The 26355-nt window shown below is 48.7% G+C and overlaps 1 protein-coding gene across 31 annotated transcripts in view; it reads left to right on the top strand.

Moving 5' to 3' along the window:
- The window catches only part of TCF7L2 (transcription factor 7 like 2), a 202300-nt gene that overhangs the window by 162600 nt on the left and 13345 nt on the right, over positions 1 to 26355 (top strand). For 15 of the 31 annotated variants that reach the window (XM_060641452.3, XM_060641458.3, XM_060641457.3 and 12 more), the window contains 6 exons: positions 12900 to 13032; positions 15322 to 15424; positions 17406 to 17492; positions 23351 to 23491; positions 24075 to 24234; positions 24583 to 24690. In XM_060641452.3, the coding sequence (XP_060497435.1) occupies positions 12900 to 13032; positions 15322 to 15424; positions 17406 to 17492; positions 23351 to 23491; positions 24075 to 24234; positions 24583 to 24690 (732 nt within the window). Of the gene's footprint in view, positions 1 to 1033; positions 1442 to 12899; positions 13033 to 15321; positions 15425 to 17405; positions 17493 to 23350; positions 23492 to 24074; positions 24235 to 24582; positions 24691 to 26355 lie in introns of those variants that run through there. The other 16 variants (XM_060641454.3, XM_060641464.3, XM_060641468.3 and 13 more) reach the window with 4 other exon arrangements.

Here is a 26355-nt window from a genome sequence, read left to right as displayed (position 1 = left end):
GGCAGGGGTGTTCTCTTACCTGCATGCAAATCGGAGTTGTGTGTTTGCTTTTGAACAGGGTGGAACGATTTAACACTTGGGGTGGGAGAGGACCCGAAAGGCTCATTTTGTCCTCTGCAAGTTTCTTCTGTCTTTAACCCCTCCTGGAGCCACCCTCCCTCTCTCCCCTCCTTCATGTAAAAGAGGATGATTTCAGGCCTGTGATGTCTGAGTCTCTCAACTCCAATTAAGTTAAACCCACACAAATGTACCCGGCCCTGGATCCTATGAGAGCCCCAGGAAAAGTAAGTCGGGTTTGTGGGATTTAGGGCTAGCCTTTTGCATTCCTCTGCCTTCTCTTGTCTCTCTGCCTGTCTCTGTATCTCTCTCTCTCTCTCTCTCTCTCTCTCTCTCATTCTGGGGAAAGCTCACAAAACTCAACAGTCTAAAAGCAAGTTAACGGTCTGAGTGCTAGAATGCCAGGGAGCACAGGAAGCTTGCGTTCTCCTTCCACAGAGGTCAGTTGAAAATCTTTCCAGCACAGTCTTTTACTCTAGAAGGAAAAGAGGGTGTGTGTGTGCGTGCGTGTGTGTTTGGCAGACAAGGTCCTACCAAATGTCACTCCCGTGTCACTGTGACAAGAAAATATGCTTCCCCCCCCCCCTCCTCTCGCATTGCAGCCCTCTCTAAGAAATTTGTTTTGAGGGATTTGACAATCTTGCAGATAAAGTGCCTGCCTACTGCACTCGGTTGATCATTTTCCCTCATGGCTGACCGTAATTTCTTAGCTACTCTTAGCGGTAGCTGTGTCCCTGCCGCCCAAGGTAACGGGTGAGGGAGGGGGACTTGGCTTAGGTGCCCTGAGCTGGCTGGGGAACATGGGCCTTCCCCCTTCCTTCACGGATTCTGTAGTGGTAAAGATTAGAAACTAGAAGGAGTTTTTTCTAATTAAGAATTAAAAAAAAAAAAAAATTCAGTCTGCCACCAGTTGAACTGGATGGCGAGGTTTCTTTTGGCTTTGTTTTGTTTAATTTTTTCGTTTGGTTTTTGAGGGCTGCTGCGTGTGGAAGGGGGCTAATTAACAAAGTAACGATAGGCACCGGGAGTGAGACCTTGGGAGCATTTTGAGTGAACCAGGGCAGAAATTTGGAGCCTTCTCTAAAGATGCTTTTTTCCAGCTCTTTCAGGGAAAGGCATAAAGGGAGGGGAAGCTGGGAGGAAGAAGAAAAGTGAGAAAAGCAGTAAGGGAGGAGGAAAAAAAAGCTGGCCCAGTCCCATCTTGAAGGTACAGAGAAAGTTTTTTTTTTTTGAGGTGGAGAGAAAGAAAACCAAAGCTATTATGTACCCTAGGGATACAATTTTAGTGGGCATGGAAGATTTGAGTGGGAAGGGAGGCACAGTGGCCTCCGGGCTCTCTCTCTTCCAGCAGTTGGGCGGTTGGCACCTCCATTTGAATTGCTGGGTGAGTAGTGGGGTGTGCGTGCGTGCGTGTGTGTGTGTGTGTGTGTGTGTGTGTGTGTTTGTATCCTTGCTTATGGTCTTGACCATTAAACCTCAGTTCCTTTTTTTCTTTTCTTGTTTCAAATTCAGACGATGGGAAGGAAAAAACAAAGCAAGAATAAATGTTCAACTCAAAGCTGTGCCCTTTCACGCTATACTTTTCCATAGCAGTTTTTGGGGGAGTGGGGAGAAAGGGTTAAAAAAAAAAAAAAAAAAAGATGCGGAGAGAAATCGTGACTCTCATCACAGTCCTTCCTGCTACACAGCCATGCAGAGCGCCCGCGAAGCCGGCTCCCCAAGTACGAGGAAGGAGTAAACTGGGATCCGGAAAGGGGTGGTGGGGTTTAGGATTTCTTTTAACAAATAAATTTCTCTCCTTCACCCACCAGGGTGGGCTCCACTGGAAGACAGAGAAGGGAACATGACGTGGCCTCAGAGAGGAGCATGCTTTCAAAGCTTGAAAGGTCTTGGAGCGTTCAGGCTTTCACAGTAGCAGGGCTTGTGTAAACTGTGTATTTTGGTTTCATATTTAATGCTAACTTTCTGTTGCTCTGTCTTTATAGTTGTATTTATTTTCAATCTCCAAATGTAGATGCCGGCCTTTTAGGGCTACAGTCTTGCTTGTGGTGTCTGTGTTTTCTAAACTTCATAGGAAATGTGTTTCGGAACCCTGAGCAGGAGACCATTGTGGTGTTAATGATTAGGAAGAAGGTCCCTTTGCAATACCAGTTTGGGGCTTAGGTTACACTGTATTCCGCTCAACTGTTGGGTCAGATCCTTTGCCACAGCTGTAAGGGCATCCTCGAATTTGGAGGCGATTCCTATGATTACTTTCATTACTATTTTTTGCTGTTGAGTGGCCAAACACAGAAACGTTTGCAGTGGTCAGTCCGCTCTTAGATCCGATCTGGGGGGAGGGGAAGGAAAAAAAAAATGAAATCTGCAACAGACTCTAAGAGTCCTTGTGTTTTCAAGATCAGGAATTCAACCCTAAACAGCCTATTAAAACACAAAGTGGTAAATACTTCTGTGAGTCAAGCATGAAGGAATGACAGATACTTGCCTTGGTTTTCCTCTCTGGTTGTGTGCAACTTTTCTAGTTCAGTCTACGATCGTGTAAACTGTCCAGAAGCGTGGGGAAGACAGTGCAAGCTGGCACCGCAAATGTGGAAGTTGTGTTGCTGTAAATTTCCCAACCCAGCGCAGTCTCCCTTTCTGAGATTCCTGAAAGGTTCCAGACCTTTGTTTACTCAAATTACTCGGGTTACTTAATAGCAGTCCTGCTGTTTCGGTGGCCGCTAAACCTCCATTCTTGATTTCTCATGAGAAAGGAGTTGTTTGAAAGGGTGAATTCCCGACTCCAATGATACAGATATTATGATCTTTGTATTGTCACAACAGGCTCCTGCTTCGGCATTTTCTAGAAGCAGCAGAGCCTGCAAGCTTATATTCTCAGGGAAACCTCCCTTTTGTGGTTTGGGGTCGGTGGGGGGCCTGGCTGAGCTATGTAATGGAATTCTTTCCTTCTGCAACATTTTGGAATGTGATGAAATCTTGCCATGCCCTCCAGATTACATACTTCTGCACACATTCGAAAAAAAATTTTTTTTAATTGGACTTTGCCTGGGTCATTACTTCCAACTCAGCTTGCTTTCAGAGAGGGTCATGTCCTTTTCACGTGTATCATTTATCGAGACTGTAGATGCCCACTAAAGGGTGCCCATGGGTGGGAGGGACACTAACTTGACAAGATAGAGAACAATGCAGCACCCCCTTTGCACCCATCATTGCTGACATCCTGCTGAATCCAGGGGTTTGAGTCATTGCTGTCCTATGGGCCACAGGAACACGTTCATCCCTCCTCTTCTGTTTACCTGCTCCTTTCTAGGGAGAAATTCACCTGCTCTCTGAAGGAAACAGCTGTTTGAAAGAGCTCTTAGGCTCCCATGTAGCAGGCATGAATTTCAAATGCAGTACTGTCTAAATTCAAAAGTTGGGCACAGGGTGTATTAAAAAAACAAAAGACATTTTTATACAGCTGGTCATTGTAAATAAATTAGAAGAGCTGTATCAGGTTTTGTTCACTACTTTCTCGAAATCCCCAGGATGTAATAACCATTATGTACTTAAAATTTACTCTAAATCAAAATTGGTGATTTCCTTTCCATTATATTCAGGAATCCCTAGATTTGGGATTGTTGGGGTTTTTTTTTTGGAGGGGGGTGGGTAGCCTGGAAATCATCATTATTATTTTTTTTAAGTTGTTTTGAATTTGAGCTTTTGGATTTCCTCATTTGGAATAGGTTAGTTTTATTCTTGGCTCTGTTTTGCAAATCTGCTCTCCTAGGAACAGCTGTACCCTCTTACCCAATTCTCAAACATTCTCTGTAAACTTGGACACTCAACAAGATTGATTATGCTAACACTAATCATTTAATACCCAAGTAGTAGAGAAATATCTTGCGGGAGGTTGGAGGTTGCAAACCACCGGGAAATTACTTAGGGGTGAAGTGGCTGGTTCCTCATCTTGGCGACCTTGTGTGGAGGATTAGGACAGTCAGAGGACCCTGTTGTGCCTGCCGTACCCCCTCACTGACCTCCACCATGCTGTGGCATGTTCCTGGAGGGACGCGGGCAGGAAGAAAACCCTGGGACCTCACTGGTCAGGGGCCAGCCTGGACCGGGCCGGCCAAGACTGAAGCTTGCACGTGCTTTAAAGGTTAGCTGGGGGAAACACAATGGGATGCTTTCTTTTTATTGGGAAATAAATGAGAATGAGTGGAAATAAATTATGTTTAATGAACTTAACTGGAAGTAATTGTACAAGAGCCTGTGAAAGCACAGCTTTGCTGGGTCGGCCCTCGGCTGCGGCTCTCACAAAGCCAAGCAGCTGGAGCACATCTTTATTTTCCAGGTTAGAATGTTCCCCTTCGGGTGCCCACTCCCCCACCCTGACACCTCCTCCTGACTCCCAGCCTTCCCCTCCTCCTTTTTGGGGATTAAGGAAAGATCATTAAGAGCAGAGTTTGGCCCCCTAGACCCTGAATGCTTGGCAATCTGTTTTGTGTGTTACCAGCTGGATTGTTAGATTATGGAAGGGACCGGGGGGGGGGGGGGGTGGGGGGGAGAAGAAGGCCAAGGGCTTAGGATGGTTTGAGTTAGTTCTATGTATATGCATGTGTGTGAGAGAATTTGGATGAAAATTGACCGCACATTTATTCTCTCTCTGCCTGCCCTGTTCAATCATTTCCCCGCACGAAGAATTTTACTGCTTGTGTGAGTATATGAGAAACTGTGAGTCGGCAGAATTTTGTAGAGAGCCGGAGAATCTCTCTTCCTCTCCTTGCTGTCTAAATGGAGTTGATTCTGGGGTTGGGGGAGGGTCCAGCCATCCACAGTTGGCAAAACAAAGCAGCAGCACCCTGTGTCTCGTCAGGCCACCTTGGGTTGCAGAAGCTGTCGTTTTGCAGCCTGGTGGGTCTGTGCCAGAGACCCCCAGCAGCGCGGCCAGGTGAGGTGAGCTGTACAGTGGAGTTGCAGGGTGGGCATTTGCTGCAGGTCACAGGCAGACCTCCTTCCTCTTAACCACCTCATTTCTCCGAGCAAAACTTGGACCCCGCGAAGCCTTCTCTCTTATTTATTATTTTCAGTAGCCACGTACATCTCGTCCAGGGAAAGTGTGCCATCAGCGGGGAGCAGGGCCTTCGGGAGCAGCAGCATTTGACCACGAGTGGGCCCTGTGCGCTGCACTAGGCGGGGCCTAGCTGGCTGGGCCTCCATAGCTGGGAGGAGAGAGGGGCAGGGCAAAATGTTTCCAGAAGCCCATCTGGCCAAGCGTGGAAGGCCGCTGTCACCCTTTCCGTCTGTGTGTGTAGGAGCTTTGCAGGATGCGGTAGGGAGATGTTCAGTAGGTAAGCAGGGATGGGTCTGTGCGTGCCCGGATCCAGCTTGCCGTGAGGGCCTCCTTGACGTCATTCCAGAAGCGGAAGTGGGCGCTAATGGTCGGGAATGGGTGGTTGAGGCCGGAGGCTTACTTTTGCTGACGTTCCACCGCTCTCTGGTCCGTAGCCTGAAAGAATAGGACTAGTTGAGTCACAAAGGGTTGTTGACGAGTAAGAAACAGCCCCTCCTTCAGCTCCAGCCCCTCCTCTTCAGCCGTGGCTCCAGTGACGTGCGAGCGACATCATTAATGTTTTGCTAGTCGCCATTGGCCTTGGTACAGCTGTAGTAAGCGGCATCTGGCAAAATGCACGGGGATGAGCTATAAACCCATTTTTTTCACGTAAACCTGGAATGAACAGTGTCCCTTCCTGAGGCTGATTTCAGACCCTGGGAGGGCTGGGTAACCAAAGACCACTGAAGACCTTCCATGCTGGGGGGTGGGGGGGGGGAGAAGGCGGACAAATGCCCCTCTGTGCCGCTTTTGTTTTATTGTGCTGGGCTCCTCAAGGCACTTTCTGGCCCCATTTTTCTTCTGCAGAAAAGGAGAGCAATAGGGGAGTATTGAGGAGGAGGGCCGGCAGAGAGGCCGGGCCAGCAATGGCTCTATTTGTTTTCAACGTCTGCTGATTAATAGGTTGCGAGGTGAATGGCCAGCTTTCATTCCCTTTGGGTTCCCCACAGTTACAGAAGGTTGCGGGGCTGGGGTTAGGGGAGGGTAGCAGGGAGATCTAGAAGTGCCTGAACCAGTCTTTCATCCGCCAGGTTCCACATGGCCAGCCCCGTTTGGACGGGTGTGTGGGCGCTGGGCGATGAGGGTGGCACGGCCGAGTTGCAGAACGCTGGGCTTAATAAGGGTTCTCCAGAGGTCAGAGGTCAGCCACAGGGGCGCCCCCTCCCCACCCCGCCTCCCCCCACTGTAGTTGGATGAATACTTCGGGTCGAAAGGCTTTGTGCGCTTTGAGGGCTGGTAAAGGACCTTTTTTTTTTTTTTTTTTTTTTTTAATAATTTTAACTATTCAGTGCTCAAAACCCATAAAGGATAATGAACAGAACTGGGGAAGGCTTTGCTTTGGGCAGCAGCCATTTCTCCAGGTAGAAAACCAAGCCCTAATGACTTATAGCCAGATGAGGATTTTTGTTCCCTTTAAGTAGGTACTGTTGACTTCATTTCGTGGGTTCGAGGTTTTTTAGTTGACTTTTTCTTTAGTTTCTTGTCGGCCGGAACTGACGGTGTGTGCGAAGTGTTGATCACCAGATCCCTGCGGGACCCTGCTACTGCTTCTGTCTCTCTGTTTGAGGTGCAGAAATATCCCATTAAATGCCCTCATCCCCCACCTCCTGTAATCGGCCACGTGTTGTAAAAAAAACCCTGATAAAAATCCCTGGTGCCCTGTGGCAAAGGTGTTCTCACCGAGGCAGGTAGCCCCGAGCTACTCTTAACTTGGGGTCTGGGGGAGGCAGGGAGGACAGCAGGGAGCACTGTTTGCTGACACTGGGTCTAGGTTCCAGAAACTGGTAGGTGGCAGTGTGAGGAACAGATCCCTTTGTGAGTCCTGAAGCCTCTCTGTCCGGTTGGGAAGGTCGGCCGGGCCTACGCTCATGGGGTGCAGCGTGCACGGTGGTGAGCCCCACCCCGGCGCCAGTCTCGGGGGGGGGGGGTCAGGTCGGTGAGCGTGCAAGACCCGGAAGCACTACCCCCCTGGAGCCTGTGACCTGGGACACCTCCCGTATGGAACTGATAAGAGCTGCCAACCGCGTGATGGGTGTGTTGATGAGGACTTGATGAAATCCGTCCTACTCAGCACCGAGGCGGGTCTGGCACCAGGGCCGCATTCAGCAGCAAGGAGGAGCTGTGCTGGGGTTGACCGTAGAGCTTCAGCAGCTGGTCGGGGCTCCTCTCTCCCGTCCTCCCCTCAGATCGTCTGATCGAAGGGGTCTGGGTGGCTCTGAGTTCCAGGTGCTCGCGGTGTGGGGGTGTATGGGCGACCGCAGCATATGACTCCCGGACCTTATGCGGAACGTTTTATTAATGTTGGCCTTTCACGTGGCCCAGAGTTGCCTAGTTTTCATCATATTCTTAGCGGGTTGGATGCTAGTAACTAGGCTCGTCCGGCAGCTTTCGATGACTGCCACCATCCCGACCTTGAGTGTATGTTAGCTGTCCCTGGAGGTAATGACTTTTTTTGCACCCCTTAGGTAGTTGGTTTTCTTTTTTCATTTTATTTATTTTAGAGAGAACATGAGTCCGGGATGGGGGGGTGGGGGGTGGCAGGGAGGAAGAAAGGGAGGGAGGGAGGGAGGGAGGGAGAGAGAGAGAGAGAGAGAGAGAGAGAGAGAGAGAGAGAGAGAATCTTAAGAGTCCTATGTGGGGCTTGATCCCATGACCCTGGGATCATGACCTGAGCCAAAATCATGAGTTGGACGCTCAGTTGACTGAGCCACCCAGGCACCCCACCCCTCGAGGTAGTTTTGAAGACATACCTCATATTTAGATAAAGTAGCTACCTAAAAAGTACCTGATTTCATGTTGCAGTGGTTTGCGTTGAATAGTGGACTCAGTCTATAAAGAGATAAAAGGGGGACAGACACATATTTCGTGGGCTCTTTATCCACTAACACCCCCAGCATAGGTTGTTGCATTTCGGGAAGGTTGTCTGTGTCCTTCCCCTAAGAAAGGTACTTTTCACGTTTGAATTTTCTTAGGGTGGTGACATTTTTGAGCACAATCCTTAAAGACCTCTTTATGGAAGCGGGAGCTGTAGCGCCCGGGTGTCTGAGTCGATCAGGCGTCCAACTTTTGGTTTTGGCTCAGGTCACGATCTCACAGCTCTGTGGGTTCGAGCCCTGCATCGGGCTCTGTGCTGGCAGCACAGAACCTGCTTGGGATTCTCTCTCTCTCCGGCTCTCGCAGCCCCTCCCCCACGCATGCTATCTCTGTCTCTCTCAAAATAAATAAATAAACTTAAAAAAAAATTTTTTTTTTTTTAAAGTGAGCTCTGATCACAGGGGAGGGGAAAGTCTAAGGGACATTTTCTATTTGGGTCGGTTGGTGTTTGATTGATATGAACTCTGACTTCAAGGCCCTCACCCTGATTCTGGAATGCCCTTGGTCATCTCCAGCTATTTTTATTTAACTTTCAGCCCTTCTGTAGGCATTCTTATTTATTAGCATGATAGAGTAATGGTTTTTCTCAAAAGAGATAACAAATATGTTTATTAATTGGGGCGCCTGGGTGGCTCAGTCGGTTAAGCGGCCGACTTCGGCTCAGGTCATGATCTCGCGGTCTGTGAGTTCGAGCCCCGCGTCGGGCTCTGTGCTGACAACTCAGAGCCTGGAGCCTGTTTCGGATTCTGTGTCTCCCTCTCTCTCTGACCCTCCCCCGTTCATGCTCCGTCTCTCCCTGTCTCAAAAATAAATAAACGTTAAAAAAAAAAAAAACTTAAACAAAAATTTAAAAAAATATGTTTATTAATTAAATACCACATTTTTAAGAAGGGCGTTTCGCCTGACGGAGCGGTGGCCAGAAAACACCCATACGCTCTTGCCTCGTAATGAACATCTTGCCTTTGAAATAAGGAGCGCAGTCTGTGGATGCATTTCCCCTCTGGGAATCCGATTAGAAGACACTGGAAGGGTAGCCACCACCACCTTCAGTGTGCCCTCGTCAGTAGTACTCGCTGGACAGTATTTTCCCAAAGCTTTTTGTATTGCATGTATAGCTCTATGCCAGGCCTGGTGTTGGTCGCTGTATAGCCATGGGCCTTAATTTTCACAACACACTCTGAGGTCGAGCCCGTTCCCATCTAGAGTTTGGAGAGACAGGACAACGGCCTAAGAGAGGTTGTACAGCTGGAGGGGCCAAGTAGAATTTCGACCTGGGTCTTGCTTGAATTCATAGCCTTCACTCTTGGTCACCGTGTGCATGCCAGGGGGCTCTAAAACCATTTTTAAGGCACTCTTCTTACAAAGTATAAGACTAGCCTGTTTCTGAAGGCCTGTCTAGCTTAGTTCTATGATTCTGAGTAGACGCCATTTTAGTGACTGAATCTGTGAAATTGGTCCTGGCCTTCTCTTCTTCTGATATTTACGGTTGCAACTCAGTTTTTCTTCTGCAACTTAGGAGTCTCGCCACTCCACAGGCTGGGCGTGACAGGAGACACAGAGTTCTAGAAGGCACAGTCTTTGTCATTAAGGAACGTAGCTACAGCGGGACCAAGAGAGGTACATATGTGGCTCCGGCATGGGCATGATGTGACATAGAAAGAAAGGGCTGTGGGGTTCTGAGACTGGAGAGACAGGGCATCTTCAAGAAGAACATACTTCCATTCACAACAGCAGTCCAGGTGTAGGCAGGTCATATGAGAATGGTGAGTAGACCCTGGTTTCTGTACGTATGACTTTATTCCTTCCCCTGCTTGCTTGGGAGCTGGTCAACCTGCAGAGATGTGTGGTTTCCTAGGGACCAACCTGGCATACAGTCACGATGAGAAGAGAGAACCACGTCGTGCTAGGGCTCCCATTTGCCTTCCCCTCCTAAGGCTGGGTAGCAGCAGCTCGGGGTCCACCCCCTTCCGTGCTAGCGAATCTTGACAGGAAACTAACCCGTTGGCCAAGCTCAAGGGTGCAAAATAACATGAAGGCGATGGTGTCCAACTTTTGTCAGGTTTGAAGGTGTCCAACCTTCATACATATTTCTAAGAGGAAGAGGGAAAATGAACTTTCACGTCCTACACTCAGTGAGCTCTCCTGTCACCCAGATTCTGTCTTCGTCTTTTGCTAGACAAGTAGAGAAAGGTTTTCTCTGCATTTCCTGTTAGTCCTTCTTGGAAGGCAGCCATGGAATTGGTGCTTCTGAGCTGTAGACAGACGCGTGCCATGGGCCACTTCTCCCTAACAATAAACTAATAAGTAACAATAATAAACCACCATTCCTGTGCTCACCGTGTGGTAGGTTCTGTGGTAAGCTCTTCCTGTGGACTTTCGTAAGAACTAGGACTTGGTTGGTGATTAGGACCCCAGGTCTCTTAACCCTGGCACTTGTCTGTGGCCACGTGGTTCTCTGGTCTAGGGGTTCATGGCTGAACAGGTAGAGCTGCCACGTGAGGTCCTCAGGAGGCCGACTGGATGCCTGGGTCCTGAGCCCAGATCTACTGAATTCGGTTCCTGCTGAGAGATTTCCTAAGATTGGCCATCCAGATTTGTGACAAGTGTCCTGAGAGATGCTTGACTCAACCAGAGCTGAGAACTGTAGGTTCCACTGTCCACCACCAGCCCTTCTACCCCCATCCCGTGCTTCCTTCCATTGCTTATGGTAGTCCCTCTGCCCAGAAGTCATTCAACCTCCAAGTGACCATCTTCCCCGCTTTGGGTTATCTGTGGTTCTTCCTACCTATCTCTTAGTTTTACCCACACTTACTTTAAACTGTCTGGGATCGATCTGCCTTCTTTCATTGCAGCAGGTGTGTATCTTTCCCACCAAACAAAAAACTTTTGGAAGGTGGCAATAGTCACTTTCAAAGGAAATTGGTCTTCACTCCCTCCAGCTGTGTCTGCCCCGTCTTCTCCCTCCCTCTCCTTTCCTCTTTCCCCTCTCCACCCCAGCCCACAGTGAGAGTTCATTTGCTGGTTACCTTTCAATCTGTCCTGAACAGAAATGTTCCCCCCAAATAATCCTCAGTGCGTGTTCATAAGATGCTGGCTTTGGCCTTGGGGCAGCAGCCCCTCACGCTTCTGGCTGTGGCTTTGTTGAGACCTTCATGGCTGCTAGGGACGTGTTAACCAAAACTCCCTCTGCTTTGGTGCTTTTTAATTTCAGTGCTTTGATTGCGAACTGGTAATTCACAACATAAGGGTCTTTGAGCAACCAGCTAACCTCCTCTGAATGTGTCCACTTGTTTATGGGAATCGTTAAACCAAGCTGTTTTAAGTGTTGACTTCTTTCTCTGTAGTTTTTTCTGGAGCATCTGAGAAGGCCATATTTTCCTTTCCAAATATGCTCCTGAAAAAGTTAGGAGTACCTTTTACCAACGCCTTCGCCGCAATTAATTGTGAGAAATACTCTTTCTATAGTATACCCCTTCCTTATTCATTAAAAAAAAAAAAAAAAAAAAAGGGACAAGAAGAAAAATGCACAGCGAACGAACTGCTCCGTGGTCCCTGAACTCAAGAGGCACTAGTGGGCAGCACTGGAACCTTACTTCTTTTCTTTTAATGCAATTCCTTTTCCTTGATGTTAATGCAAGTTGTGCCTTCCTAAAAGTAATAAAAGGAAATGAAGACACGTTCTGAAATGAAACTTGACTCTAATCCATTCATCATCTAATACTCGCCTCTTTATCTTCGCTGGTACCTAATCTGGTTAAATGTCCCTGTTGTAGGATTTTAGTGAAAATCCTCTATGGGGAATAGGGTTTTTTTGCAATTGGATTACTCTCAGTAAATGGCCCAGTAGTTCGCTTGTTTCAGCTTAATTTTTTCTTTGTGATCTTGCTGGGCTAAGTTATAGCACAGCAGAGCGGAGGGGGTGGGGCGGACTGAGAGAGGGGCTGGGGGGAAAGAGGAGAAGAATTCAGGAAGGTCTGGTCATGGCAACTGGAAAGATCTTAGCAAATGCTTTTCTTTTTTTCCTGCTTCTGTCCACCTGTCCACCCTTCTTGAACATAAAGATGCCTGTACTTTGTTTTCTAGAACTGCCCGTTTCTAATCTTCACACCTTTTATTAGCCCAATTTATCATCATCCAGTTAATTTATTAGCGTTCCCCAATGACTTCCTAATGAAATTCCTAATGAATCAGGGCTGCTGTAATCTGCATAAAATATGCAGGTGCTCGCCTGCCAGTGTAGGGCTTTCTGGTAGAGTTCACACTCCCAACCGGACCAGGAGTGGGGCTTTTCATCCATGCTGTCTGTAAAGGATTGTAGCATGCCCGCTGGCTCCCAAGGGCAGGGGGAAGTTAGGAGCGGGGGGGCGGCGGGGGGGTGGTGGATAGGGGAGGCCGAGTGGGTGGGAACTGGGCCCTGCCACGTTTCTTGTAACGGAAGGTTTTCCTAGCTGGTCCCCTGGGAAGCCTTGCCTGCCTCCTGAAGGTCCCTCCGGTGGGGTCCTGGGGTCAGAGATCCCCCCCCCCCTGTGGGAACCCAGTAGGCCTGGGAGATTAAACCCCCATTTCCGATTTACCTGCCGACTGGGAAGGTGCACACTTGGGGTCCGTGACGGGGTGGCTGTGGAGGAGGCATTTTAAAAGCCAGGCTCCGTAGGGAGGTAAAAACGGAAGCACGCCTGCCCAGAGAGCTGTCTTTACAAATATCTGTTATTTTTAATGCATGGATTGGGGCCAGGGCTGCGGGCGGAATTGAGTGCATCTTACAAAGTCCAGGAGGGAGGGCGGGGTCCAGGGAGCCCACGGGTCCTGTGTCCCCCAGTGTCGAGCCGCCAGGAACCAGCGTAACGTTGGCCTCCTGTTCTCCTCCCCACAGTCGAACAAAGTACCGGTTGTGCAACACCCTCACCATGTCCACCCTCTCACGCCGCTCATCACGTACAGCAACGAACACTTCACCCCGGGAAACCCACCTCCACACTTACCAGCCGACGTAGACCCCAAAACAGGTAGGCGGTGTGTGTGATGCCAACAGGGTGTGCGGGGTCCGGGGCCGCCCGGCCTGCTGGGAAGGGACGGGGGAGTTCGGGATGGGCTGTGGGCCACGGCGGAGGGGCTCCTCATTTCCCTTCCTGGGGTGCGGAAAAGAAGCTCTTTGGGGAGACCAGAGCCTGGTGAGGGAGTAGCCTCTCTTATGTGGAGTGCTAACAGTCTTTCTAGAGCCCAGAATGCCCCAGGAAGGGCTGGCTATGAATCATGCAGTGTTTTCCAGGAGTAGCTTGTAACGAACTCCGAGAGCCTCAAACAGTCTTGGAGGCGGGAGTAGTTGTGGAGGCATCCCATGGCCTCCTTCTCAGCTTCTTGAGAGCACAGGAGCCCCAGCAGCATGGCTCCCCAAAGCCCTAGTTCCCTTGGCGGTCAAGGGACTGCAGTCACCTGACAATGACTTATTGCTGCAGCCGGAGGAGACCACATCACTGGATCCCACATTCTCTTTGCTGGTTTATTTGGGTTCTTCGTCCCCTGCGATATCCTGGGTATCATCGAGCCCATTATACAGACGTGAAAACTGGAGTCCGTGTTTTTCCTCATTGCAGCGTGGAACAACCCGCACAGTCTCAGGCAGAAGGTGTCACGTCATCCGTCAGCCTTGGCGCTTTTCCCCTCCTTTCCATCCCACATACGCATGGGCTGCTTTTTCCCCAAAGAGGGAAACAGAGAGGGCAGGGTCACTGGCCACCCTCCCTGTAACAAGATTTGAAACCAGCAGCCGGCCACAGCTCGTAGCCATGGGAGAACAGCTGAGGCCAGGACAGGCTGGGCGGTGCACTGGGTAGGGTTCTTCTAACCAGCTAGTTAATTAGAAGGATGAATTTTAAATGGCTGTTGTCCCGTGTCATCTGGTCAGGGGGGATTGTTCGGTGTTGAGCTGAGGTGGATTGCCCATTCATGCTGCCTTTGCCGCCCCCGAACGAAGCCACACGTTAGCTGGTGTTCGCCAGCCTCTGAGCCCCCTTTGTGCTCATGGGGGACCTCGCCTAGTGCTTGGATGGCTGGAGGAGGCCGCCAGCCGGCCCCAGGCTCTGTGAGTGAATAGCAGCATCAACGTCTCATTTAAATAATGGTAGTACAGGGAATAGCTTTTAAATGGTTATCGTAAAACATATGATTAACGTCTGCAGACTGTTTACTTTTCCTCTGCGAACATTCTTTCAAGTGTGCAAATGGCTTGGTGTAGGGTCCAAGACCAGCTAATCTGTTTGGTTTTTGTAATAGAGAGAAAGCAATGTCTGCATGAAAATGTCACCCAGGGAGACTTAACTTACAGATTAAAAGCTTCCTGAATGAATTAAAAAAAAAAAAATGGAATAGTTTTCATCCACGGACATGCAGCTTACTACCTTCAATAGCATTGTTCGTTTTCTTCCCACTTCTGCTGCATAGATCATGTTCCTCTGTCGTAATGGCTTCTAGTGCTCTAGCTTTCCCCCGAATCGACGGCAGGATGTGCACCTGCGGCGTTTGTAAGCGTGCAGTGGGGTCATGGGCCTCGGGATGTGCCCAGATGTGCCTCGAGAGCCTTGTTAGCGCTCACGATGCAGCAGCACCTGGTCAGGCAGGGCCGATTCTCCCAGGTGCCTCTGCCCTCGAGAGAATTAGGTTCTAGAGTCGAGCCTGCCAGGTCTCCAGCATCCGCTGGTCCTTTCAGTTCAGATGCTACCCTGAAGAAGAGGCCGTGGCTCGTGGTGAGTTTCTCCCAGAGCTCATCCTCTAAGCTGAGGTCGGAGACAATCTAGGGGAGTTAACTTTTTTGAAAGAAGACAAGAGTAACCTTTCCAAAAGCCGTAACTTAAAAGGTATGTTAGAAACCTAGGGGAGTAACTCTCGTGCAGGCAAGTCATTAGAATTAAAAGGAGTGAAGGCACAAGTTGGGAGGGCAAAGAGAACTTATATGACTTGATCACCTACTATGTGCCAAGCCCGTCAGATTTGTTTTTTTAGTTTCAGTAATCAACACTGATCACATAAGGCAGAAATATGCAAGATGGCATTTTCTGAGTCTGCATTTACCCAGCGTACCCATCCACCTAGAATGAGATAAACCAAGTTTTCAAAGTCGGGCGGGGAAAGATAATGAATGAAAGTTAGCCACAACTCTTAACAATCACAGTCCCGAAAAGACTCATGCTAGCGTTACGGAAGAGATGTGTCCGTCGTCCCTTCCCTGTTCCCATCCCCTGACAGTTTCTTTTTCCTTCTCTTCTCCTCTATACCTAAAATGCTGCTTCTTCTCTCAGGAATCCCACGGCCTCCGCACCCTCCAGATATATCTCCGTATTACCCACTATCGCCCGGCACCGTAGGACAAATCCCCCATCCGCTAGGATGGTTAGTACCACAGTAAGGAGTTCCATTTTTTTAATTCCCTTTTTGTTTCTTACATGGGCATGCTTATTATTTATTCCGTGCGTGTGTATGTGTGTGCGTGTGTTTCAGAAGACGGGTTGGTGAGGGAGGGCCGCGGTGGGATATGTCTCAAAGATGCTCCTTGAGGTGCCCTGTGGGGAAGCAGGTGAGTCAGTAGCCATTCAGATGGGTTTTGTAGGAGAAAGGTCATTGATACTTAGCATTCTGAACCCACAGTCCCCCAAAGACTCTAGGCTTCTCTCTGTGAACAAAGGTGCCCTTAAGGTACTTGGGGAATTGCAAAAGGCTCTGAGGGCTTCTATCAAAGGAAGCTGATCATGGCACTTCTACCGGTGGCAGCCCACAGTGGAGTCCTGTCATTCATTGGTTTGAGGCGGCACGAGAATGGGAACAGGCATAGCGTGATTTTGGAATCCAGGGGTGAGAGTGGGGGGTTATCCTCTCAGAAACCCCTAAACCCCAACACCATCCCGACCTTTACTCCCAAGGCTGGCAATAGGAGTGGAAAGGTGTGTCTGTTGAGAAGTTCCAGTATCCAGCTAGGGTCTCCCTGGGGTTCTTGGTTCACCTGATTATGAGGGGCTGGGGTGGGGGGGGAGGGTCTGGAATCCCCACTCCAGCATGTGGGGCCTTCCTGAGTGTCAGCCGGGGTTCCTGGCGGCGTGCAGGTCTGCAAACTGCCTTTTACGATTGGTCTTCCTATCACCCAGTCTTGCTTTTATAGTACCATCCATTAACCTTCCTTAGACAACTTTTAAAAATGTGTGTTTCAAAACCAGAGTAGAAAGGCCTTTAATGCGTAAGCATACTGGGCGTGTGTGTGTGTGTGTGTGTGTGCACGTGATATCTGTTTCGTGATTGTGTTTTTGTGTATGTGTTTCTCCATGTTTCTCAGTGATCTCTACTCTAGAAAGCAAGGACAATTTGTTGTCTTAACCAGAACACCTCCTGGTAAAACTCTGAACTTTGGGTCTTGGGGAAGATGCCCTTTCGAAGTTCTGGTGTAGTTACCTCCCCCCCTCCTGCCCCCCCGCCCCAGTCTACCCTTTTTTCTCTAGTTGAACAGACCCTGCCCTGCTGTGTGAAAAGTAGCTTGTATGAGGTGGTAGCCATACGAAATACCAACCATGGCTGTACTTCCTGGTTATTTCTTTCTCCTTCATTTTGTTTGGTAGGGTAGACGCGGACGTGAGTTTGTGTCCCGGAAGATGGGGCCATTCCTCCAATAGTTCTCTGTCATCAGTTGCCCCGTTCCGCTGATGGGGAGATATTTGAAGGCTAGATAAAAAGGAATAGCCAACTCAGACAACCCTCTGTCAGAAAAAGTTGTGTGTCTTTCATGAGGATGCTATTTTGCATGTTGCTGTATTTTTTAATTATTGTAATGAGGTGTGATTGTCTATTGGTTACCCACAATTCTTCTTGGGGACTCTCCCCCCCGGTAACTCTTGTCAACACTTGTTAATTTGACAAAAGGCTACAAATTAAGCTCTGTTAATTTAATGTTTTCTCACCGAGATCTAAATACCGAAAGAGGCCCAAAGCGCAACTGAAGTCCTTTGATTCACTGTACTTTATTTTGGTATAAATTTACATTCATTATTGTTTTCCTTTGGATGTGTAGCCCTCAATTAGTGTGATGGCTCCATTAAAGCAAGCGAGACTTCGCCTTTAATTATTACAACAAAACACCTAGTTTCAGCTTGGGGAGAGGGTCTCTATTGACATAAGCAGAGGTTATAAAATTTAATTAGCCATTCCTATCAGATTTATGGCATTCAAATTGTTCTGTGTTTCTTCCCTTTGATCCTTCCTGTACAATCCCCAAGATTTTTGTTCTGATCAAATGAGAATAAAGCTTACTGTGCAGAGAGAACTTTCCCTTTTTCTTCTTTTTCTTTCCCCCCTCCCCCCCTTGCTTGCACTCTCTTACTTTGTACCCCCCTCTTTACAGGCAAGGTCAGCCCGTGTACCCAATCACGACAGGAGGATTCCGTCACCCCTACCCCACAGCTCTGACTGTCAACGCCTCCATGTCTAGGTGAGTTCCAAGAACGGGCGCCTCCAACCAAGTCGACCATGGGTGACTTCTCGGAAAGTTCTCTAGCTAACCACCAGGCCATCCGGGGGCGGCTCCTTTGTGTAGTTCCAGTGGTGTAAGACGCAAAGGGCGCGTTAGGCTTTATTCCTAGAAAATACTGAGAAATTAATCTGGACTTGTAAGGTAGGTGATGTTGAAGCTTCGAGGTCGAATCTCGGACTCCATCAATTGAGCAGTTTTTCCATAAGAATTTAAGAAGGCCAGAAGACATAGATAGGACCTGGCAGAACTTACGAAAGTGTCGTTCCTCTGTTGCCCCATGCTGGGTAAGAAAGGGAAGGGTGAGGGTAATTTTACTATTGTGTAAAGGACAGTTTGAGGAAGGGTGTGCCCTTTTCAAAATCCAGACTCTTCACTGTCCACAAGCAGGGACACCCCTGCCCAAACACAGCCCTCTCTAAAGCAACACTGTCGTGTAGAATTGTAAGGTGAGTCCCGTATGGAATTTTAAGATTTTAGTAGCCACAGTTTTTAAAAGGTTGAAGGGGGGGGGGGGATTAAAAAAACCCCAGGTGAAATTCTTTCTAATGATGTATTTTGTTCAGCCTAATATTGTCAAAACATTATCATTTGGACATGTTATCACCGTAAAGGAGCTACTAAAGAGATGTTACATTCTGGTTTGTACTTCGTGTTTGAAATCTGATACGTGGTTTACACTGAACAGCACAACTCAATTTGGACCGGCCACGTTTCAAGTACTCAAAAGCCACGTGTGGCTGGTGCCTACCATATTGGCCTGCGTAGCTCTAAATTTTGGAAAGTTAAAAAAAAAAAAAAAAAAAATCACGTGTGTGCAGAGCAAGAATTTGAAGAGAACCCATCAAATAACCAGCAAAGAATTCCTACACCCTGACAAAGGACAGAACGATGTTTACTCTCCTTAAGAAGGGACCATCTTCAACTTCTAATTCAAATATTGTGGCTTAACAACCTCCACACCGACTTCCCATACTTGGTATGAGATGTTTTGCCACGTTTACTTGGATATAAATGGTGAATTCTTCTGTTAAAAAAAAAAGAAAAGTCGTGTGTGTGTGTGTGTGTGCATTTGTATCTCTTTAAGGCTATCCATATGTGTGTAACACACATATACCCACACATGTGTACCTAGATCTTTCTGATCCCCTGTTCTCCTTTTCCTCCCTCTAATTAATTCTGGCTAATTTTTCAGTGAGTGCGAGTTTATTTACAAACCGGTTGGCAGCAGTATGTTTAAGTAGTCACTAATTGCTCCTAATGATAGTTTTATTTTCTGTTCATCTGATTTTCAGTCAAGTTAATTAAATCGGTGGAGGTTTAGACTTTCCTGATGGGCTGCAACAAGTAATCCATTTTGATGATGGCCCATAATTAAATTAGCATGCATTGCATGGCAAGGATGCTGCCCTAGCGTCTTCCCCCAGTCTCTGGAGTCAGCATGGAAACCCAAGGCCAGAGGAAGGGACTGGGGAGACAGGACAAGACAGCTCCTTTTCCTGCTTACAAGACCGTGATTTCCGGTGGGGGTGGGGGGGGGAGGGAGAGTAAGGATCACTTTCGTTTAAGAAAAACAGGCCATAGAGCCCACCTAACATGTGTCATTACACCACGGAGATCACGTAATTTTAAAGATCCCACTTCCCAAGTGTGATAAACGATCTCCGTTTCAAAATCCACACCAGCATTGGTTAGGCGGGAAAATGCTTGTGTGTTCTCTTCTCCAGCGAGAGGAGGAAGGTTATATTCATTAAATAATGTCATCACAACCTTGCAAAAAGCATGGGAACGAATAGGGAGTCTCCCAGGAGGAGAACTGCTTCTGAGCGGCCCCTAATCCACAGCTCATCTTCCCGGCAAACCAGCATTTACACCGCGCACCTGATTGTTTTTCATGTTTGTTTATTCGGTGCGTTCTAGAGGCTAAAAGCAGCGAAATAATCGGAGGATAGGGATTGGGGTTAAGCTTATCGATTGAATTATCATTAGGAGGTTAGTCGATGATTTAGAGGTGGGCAGGGGGGTGGAGGAAAGGAAGGAAACAGTGGGAGGAAAGGTTAGGGGCTCAAGGTGCAGGGGGGAGGCCGCCGATTCCCCAGGTAGGCCTTATGAAAGGTAGCTAGTTAAAAAGCGTATACAGCAAATTAAATACATTATTGTGGTAATGGGGCGACAGAAGTATAGGTCTATTATACTTATGGCAGTTATAGGAAATGTAGGCAGCTTGCCCTGTTCCAGAACACCCTTTGATATTCATTCTATTCAGCAGCGGGGCCAGGACTTCTCAGAATTAAGTGATGGGTCATTATACTTTAAACACCATGGAGAAGCCTAGATTGGCAATTAAACAGCTCTTGCTGACACTCACTTGTGCCACCCTGTGACCCCCTTTAGATTGAGATGTTGGAGCTCCGGGCCCTCAGCCCGCTAAATTGGTGCAAGGCTCTTCTCCTGACGAGAGCGGGCTCTGAAATCTGCCGGCTTCAAAGGGAGAGAGATCATGTATAAACCATAATGTGGGTGCACCGTGGCTCACAAAAAATAAGGCAGGAAGAGATGAAATGTTACAAGTGCAAGGGGGAAAATGAGAGAATAATGACAAACCTAATGCAACTCAAAGCAGGATTGTTGCACAGGAAAATGCATCCCACTGCTTGTGCATAAAATCAAGGCCGGCAGATGACATCCAGTTAACAGAAACGTGTCAACAGTGAAGTGAAGTGAGCGCGAGCAAGAGAGGAGCCCCTGAGACAGCCAGAAACAAAAATTAGTTGTCCTTAACAAGTTAAGGTTCATCATTATATTCTGGCTTGGAGCCATAAAAGCAGACGGGGGTATATAATGAGCTGCTTAGAATTTTTAGGGTGTTTATTGCATTTCATGAAATAGTTGTCTGCAGAAAGGAATTTCTTAAGCAAAGGTATGCATATAGATCCCCCCCACCCCGCTACCCCACCGCCCCGTTTCTTTCTCCGCTATGCATTTTTCAGATATGTGAGTATGTGTGTAGGCATGTGAACTTGGAAGCATTCGTTCCTCATGGCCGCGTCGGAAATTTTGCCCCACCCTAGAATGTGCTCGAACTGCGGTATCTGCCTGTGGTGTTTGCTGTGGATACACACGCACACGCGCACACGCGCGCACACACACAGTATTTTCTCTCTCTCCCTTCTCTCACCCTTTCTATCTCTCTCCCCACCCTCCCCCTTCTCTGTCTCTCTCCCTCTCTCCCCACCTCCTCTGTTTCTCTCTCTCTCCCTCTCTCCCCACCTCCTCTTTTCTCTCTCTCTCTCTCATATGTCTGTACACATATTCTCATTCAGCAAGAAGAGAACATATGTATTTGAGGAATGTCAAGCCTTTAAAATTCACAGTAAAAGCTGCCACTCTACCCACCGCTTCACCCAAGGGCTTCCAAGAACACATGTTCTTAACTTATGTTTCCTCAGAGGCCCTTGCGTAGTGGGAAGGAACAGGGTGTAACATAGGAGCCCAAGTGCCTCCCGAGGGTTTGCTTTTCATTTTTTCACAGAAAGGGAATGGAGATTGTTTGGCTTTTTTGTTTCTCTCTCTCTCTCTCTCTCTCTCTCTCTCTCTCTCTCTCTCTCAGAGTTTTTCTCCCCCCCCCCCCTTTTTATACCCTAAAGGATCTACATGGTTCTTATTAAAAAATCATGTCATTGTTACCAAACTCTGACACTGGCTTCAATTTGTAAAGGCAGTGGCAGGAGAGGGCCACATCAGGATGGAATTTCTGAGTCAAATGTCCTCTGTGATTCTGAGCCCCTTCAAAAATCTACATCATTCACTGGCATCTTCTCTATTGATCGACGAAGATTCAGTTAGTACTTTAATTTTTTTGTTTTACCCTTTTGCAGATTAACATTTGCTGCATTATTTGGATTAAACAGAAACTGTGTTCATCTCCAGTCCACATATGAAAAGCCCCTTGTGAATATAGGGTCCTCTTGAAATCCCATCTTGATAAACCCTTGTGAGCACTCCCAGTTGCCACCGCCATTGGCTGCCTAGAGAGCAGGTGTCCGTTCTCCGGACGGTGCGTGAACTGTTCTGGCTTGGATTTGTTAAGAAAGCATCAACTGCTTGACCCGGGTTCTCCTTCACCTGAATAGCACCCGGCTGGCTCACGTGTGTAATCTGCCTGGATTGGAGCCTGGAGGCAGCCATTTTGTTTTCGTTCAGGGTTCTACCCCTTTGCCCCTCACCCTACTATTCTCTGTGGTAGTATTCTTTTAAAAAGGGTGGTTCTTGTAACCCAAGCATATCAGAAAATGTGAAAGCTGTTTGATCTAGTTGTTAGTTCACAGATGGGCCAAGATGAACATTTTACAGTTAGCACGTGGGGCGCCTGGGAGGCTCAGTCGGTTAAGCGTCCGACTTCGGCTCAGGTCACGATCTCGCGGTCCGTGAGTTCGAGCCCCACGTAGGGCTCTGTGCTGACGGCTCGGAGCCTGGAGCCTGTTTCGGATTCTGTGTCTCCCTCTGTCTCTGACCCTCCCCCGTTCATGCTCTGTCTCCCTCTGTCTCAAAAGTAAATAAACATTGAAAAAAAAATTTTTTTAATTAGCTCTTTATGTTCTGGCTAGTCTATACTGTAGGGAAATGCCAGTTCAGGGCCTAGTGGGGATTTCAAAGAACTTTCTTAAAAATGGACAGTTTTAGAGGAGAAAACAACCTTTACGCATATATTTACAATTTTGATAGTCATTTGGAAGGGCTTTGAATGCATAGGCAGTCTATTAAGTAAAAGTAATTTAGGAATCCTAGAATTTTAGTGCGGGAAAGGGTATACAAATCAGAATTCAAAGCTTCATTTGTATGTGTGTATAAAATACAGATTTTTCTTTCTTTTTTTTTTGTTTGTTTGTTTTGCATCTTTCCCTAAGAGGATACAAGCTAATTATTTAAGATGTCTGTGACTTGGGGCACCTGGGTGGCTCAGTCGGTTAAGCGTCCGACTTCAGCTCAGGTCACGATCTCACTGTCCACGAGTTCGAGCCCCGCGTCGGGCTCTGGGCTGATGGCTCAGAGCCTGGAGCTTGCTTCCGATTCTGTGTCTCCCTCTCTCTCTGCCCCTCCCCCGTTCATGCTGTGTCTCTCTCTGTCTCAAAAATAAATAAACGTTAAAAAAAAAAAATTAAAATAAAAAATAAATAAATAAATAAAATGTCTGTGACTTACGATGAGAACCAGATGGGAAATATTTGGATTTTCCCCGTCTCTCTGCCTCACTTTCTCTCACTCCTGTCAAAACGATGGAGGCGCATCGGCAAAAGAAAAAGAAAAATTTTACTGCACTCCATCCACAGAACGAGGCCCTAATGAGGCCTGCGCAGCATTGTCAAAAATGTGTGTATACTTCGACCACGTTAATATTTTATTTAGCTGTCAATATTCAACAATAGATTTCACCTTTCATTCTAGAGCTGATTAGGACTTAGGAGATTGTCTTCTTAGATGCCACTAATAATGCCTCAAAAAACAAGTACACGTGTGATTTCCAATAGGTAGTCTAAGCCTCCTTTTCCGCCCAAGTACATCCGTTATATTTGTCTTTCGCTAAAGATGTTAAAAATCATAATGTCTCTTGTCAGTAGCAATAATGAAGGGGAAGATTGGCTTTAATGACATTATGAGAATCATTATGTTTAATTTATCGCTAATTAATGCTGACAGGTTTCATATGCCTTGGGTTGCTTTCATGTGAGTGTTACGTGCTGGGTTTTTTTTTGTTTTTTTTTAATTATGTGTACACATCCCTCCCCATTCATTCATTTTGATTCTGACGATTTACACAGCTTCCTGTCTTCCAGGTTCCCTCCCCATATGGTCCCACCACATCACACTCTACACACGACCGGCATCCCCCACCCGGCCATAGTAACGCCAACCGTCAAACAGGAATCCTCCCAGAGTGACGTCGGCTCACTCCATAGCTCGTGAGTGTTGTTGATCTTTCGGCCGCTCTTTCCTTCCCCATCTTGTCTAGCCCATTTGTTGATGCGGTGGCCATTGGGTGGTAGCCCGGCCCATGGTTAGCCAATGGGGCGTGTGCCCCTGGGAAGCACCCGACTTGGGTGGCCTCTGGACTCTGAGAGAGCGCAGCGCTCACGGTTGGCACCAATGTGGGTGTGCTTGCGTGCTTGGGCGGCCTGGGGTTCGCAACCACGTCCCCGTCTCTCACCCACCACGGAACGCTGAGAGGCCTGGCCTGAGAGCACGAGAAACCCCCGTCGGGAGTGAATCGGCCACGCCGTGCCTTCCCCTCTGCCTTGGGAAAATTGTGTGTCTGAGACACTTGAGGAAGTAATTACGAAATCTCTCTCTTCCCCCGACACCCTCGCTAGGATGTTTTCGTTCCGTTTTCCAGGGTGGAGAAGACTAAAAGTGGAAGCGTGCTTCTCGTTCAGGACTGCTGGGTTTGGGCGTTGAGCAGACAGGGAGACGGGTTCTCTGCTGTGGAGGAAGTTGGGCCTTGCGATCGTTTATTGGGTTGTGTCTGTCTATTCTGTCTGTATCCAGAAAGCATCAGGACTCCAAAAAGGAAGAAGAAAAGAAGAAGCCCCACATAAAGAAACCTCTTAACGCGTTCATGTTGTATATGAAGGAAATGAGGGCCAAGGTCGTGGCCGAGTGCACGTTGAAAGAAAGTGCCGCCATCAACCAGATCCTGGGGCGAAGGGTAGGTGGTTCCCTCCCTGGGCAGAGGGGGACGAACGGACCGGGGCCTGGTGGGTAGCATGACACAGTGTCCCCGTCCCTTCAGTCACGTTCTGACTCCTTCAGTGGTCTTCATGGAGTCAGGACCAGAAACCCACATTCGAAGGATCTTCTGAACGCCCTCCGCCTTCATCCTCCCCCAGCCCCAGAGAGAGCGCAAACGAGAGAACGAGAGAGATGACCCATCGGGTTTCGTTTCAGCGCTCCCTTTAGTGCCAGGACCCTGCAGATCAGACCCGTTTCTCATCCCCGGCCGCGGTGTAGTTTGTGATGTTTTGCATGCCTCTCCCCGCCTCTGTGTCCCCTCCAGTGGCACGCGCTGTCCAGAGAAGAGCAAGCAAAATACTACGAACTGGCCCGGAAGGAGCGACAGCTTCACATGCAGCTGTACCCCGGCTGGTCTGCACGGGATAACTATGTAGGTGTTCGTTTTTCTCGGAACTAGAGTCTGTGGAGACGGGTCGAGTGTTCATCTGCCCAAAGGGAACGCTCCCTGCCAACTTGAATCAGGCCTCAGAGCCCTCCAGTCTGCCCACTCCTGGGACCAGTAGCATCTTGCCCAAGCGCCAGAGCGGGGGGCAGGGGGGGTGGGGTGTTGTCTTGGCTCCCAGTGTGGCTCCATCAGCGTGCCATAGTTCTTAAAGGAGGAGGGAGGAGACCAGGGTTCCGTTGTTCTAGCGTGGGACCCACGGGGCTGACTCGGGGCTGTCCACACCTTCTTGCCCAGGTCTTTGAAGAGACGTAGCCCTAGGATCTTCCTGACTGGGGCTTCTGTGCTTCTCAGCACCCCGGGGGCCTTACAGGGAAGACCAGGAGGTAGGGGTGGAGAGAGAGGGCTTGGTTCCCCACACGTCTTCCAACAGTCCCTTGGCCTTTAAGAGGGAAAAGCAAAAGTTGTCCGATGCCGTGGTGCGGTACAAGTTGAAAACCTAGTTTGTCCTGAGAGGAGCATGATGGGAGGATCCCTGAAAGCAGCCAAGGGTCGTCACCCTCTGGAGGGGTAGATGAAACGCCTCAGGGCCCAGGAAAGGTAGGAAGGGGGGCTGTGCCGAGTGACGTGTCTTCCTGGGCTCAGTGCCATCTGCAGGATTTGCCCAGTTTCCCCTCTTGGGTTTTGGAAAACACTGTAGGATTGTTTCTACTTATCACCGGGGTTGTCATACCTGTGATTCCTGTTCTCTCAGAAACTGGCTCTCCTCTGGAGACCTCTGTCCCCTCTCCCTGTTATCTCTTGATCCGCAGTTTCCCCAGTAGCGTCCTGGGTGGGCTCTCCTCTCTCAGTGGAGGAGATGTCTCTTATTTCGCCCCAGACGTTAACTCCACGGCATCAGGTTTTACAACGTGGTCTTGAACCGTCCACTCTTTGGGATGGGAAAGACAAGACTTGCCCGAATGCGAGCAGTGGTCCCTCCTCCGATTTCTTGTCAGTGGCGTGGAGCCACGGAGGATTCTTTCACTGGTCAGCGCTCCCGACCTAGCTCTCCCACGGACGACGTCCGTGGTGAAGACGCTCTCCGTATGTGGGTTGAGATCAGTTCAGTCGGTGTGGGTTGTGAAGGTAACTGCGCACACAGCATCTGGGGACTCGGAGTTAAATCGGACGCGTGTACTCTCAAAGCCTACCTGCCATCAGGAAGCCACAGACATCCACGTGACTACGTGGGCCCCGAGTGGCCGCTATTTTCTGCTTGCTTTAGCTGTTTCTCCTACCTTTTGACACGTGCTCGCTGCCTGCTCTTCGAAGGGGGTGTGGAGAACACTGAATGTTGGGCTTGACCCCCACGTCTTCATCACTGCCCCCCACCCACCTCCCTCTGAGCCCCCCTGCCCTTGGCTGGCAGCCCAAGACCGCTCCCCCTGGGAGCCGAATCCGTGCCGATGCCTCTCCCTGGAATGTCGGCCGTGGTCAGGGCCCTCGTCATTCACAGATGGTCACACACGGGGTCTTAACTGCTTGGGACCCTTTACATTTGTCCTCAGCCTGTGTGCCGTGGGGAAGCCTTTCTTCTGGAGCGGAAAGGAAGAGGAGGAGAAGGTTCGTGCTCACCCACAGGCTTGCTGCTCACCCCCACCTGACCTCGAG

This window comes from Panthera onca, chromosome D2 (genome assembly GCF_046562875.1).
Source record: "Panthera onca isolate mPanOnc1 chromosome D2, mPanOnc1 haplotype 2, whole genome shotgun sequence".
Classification (NCBI taxonomy): domain Eukaryota; kingdom Metazoa; phylum Chordata; class Mammalia; order Carnivora; family Felidae; genus Panthera; species Panthera onca.
Note: the sequence above shows the minus strand (reverse complement) of the source record. Positions and strands in the feature narration are given on the sequence as shown.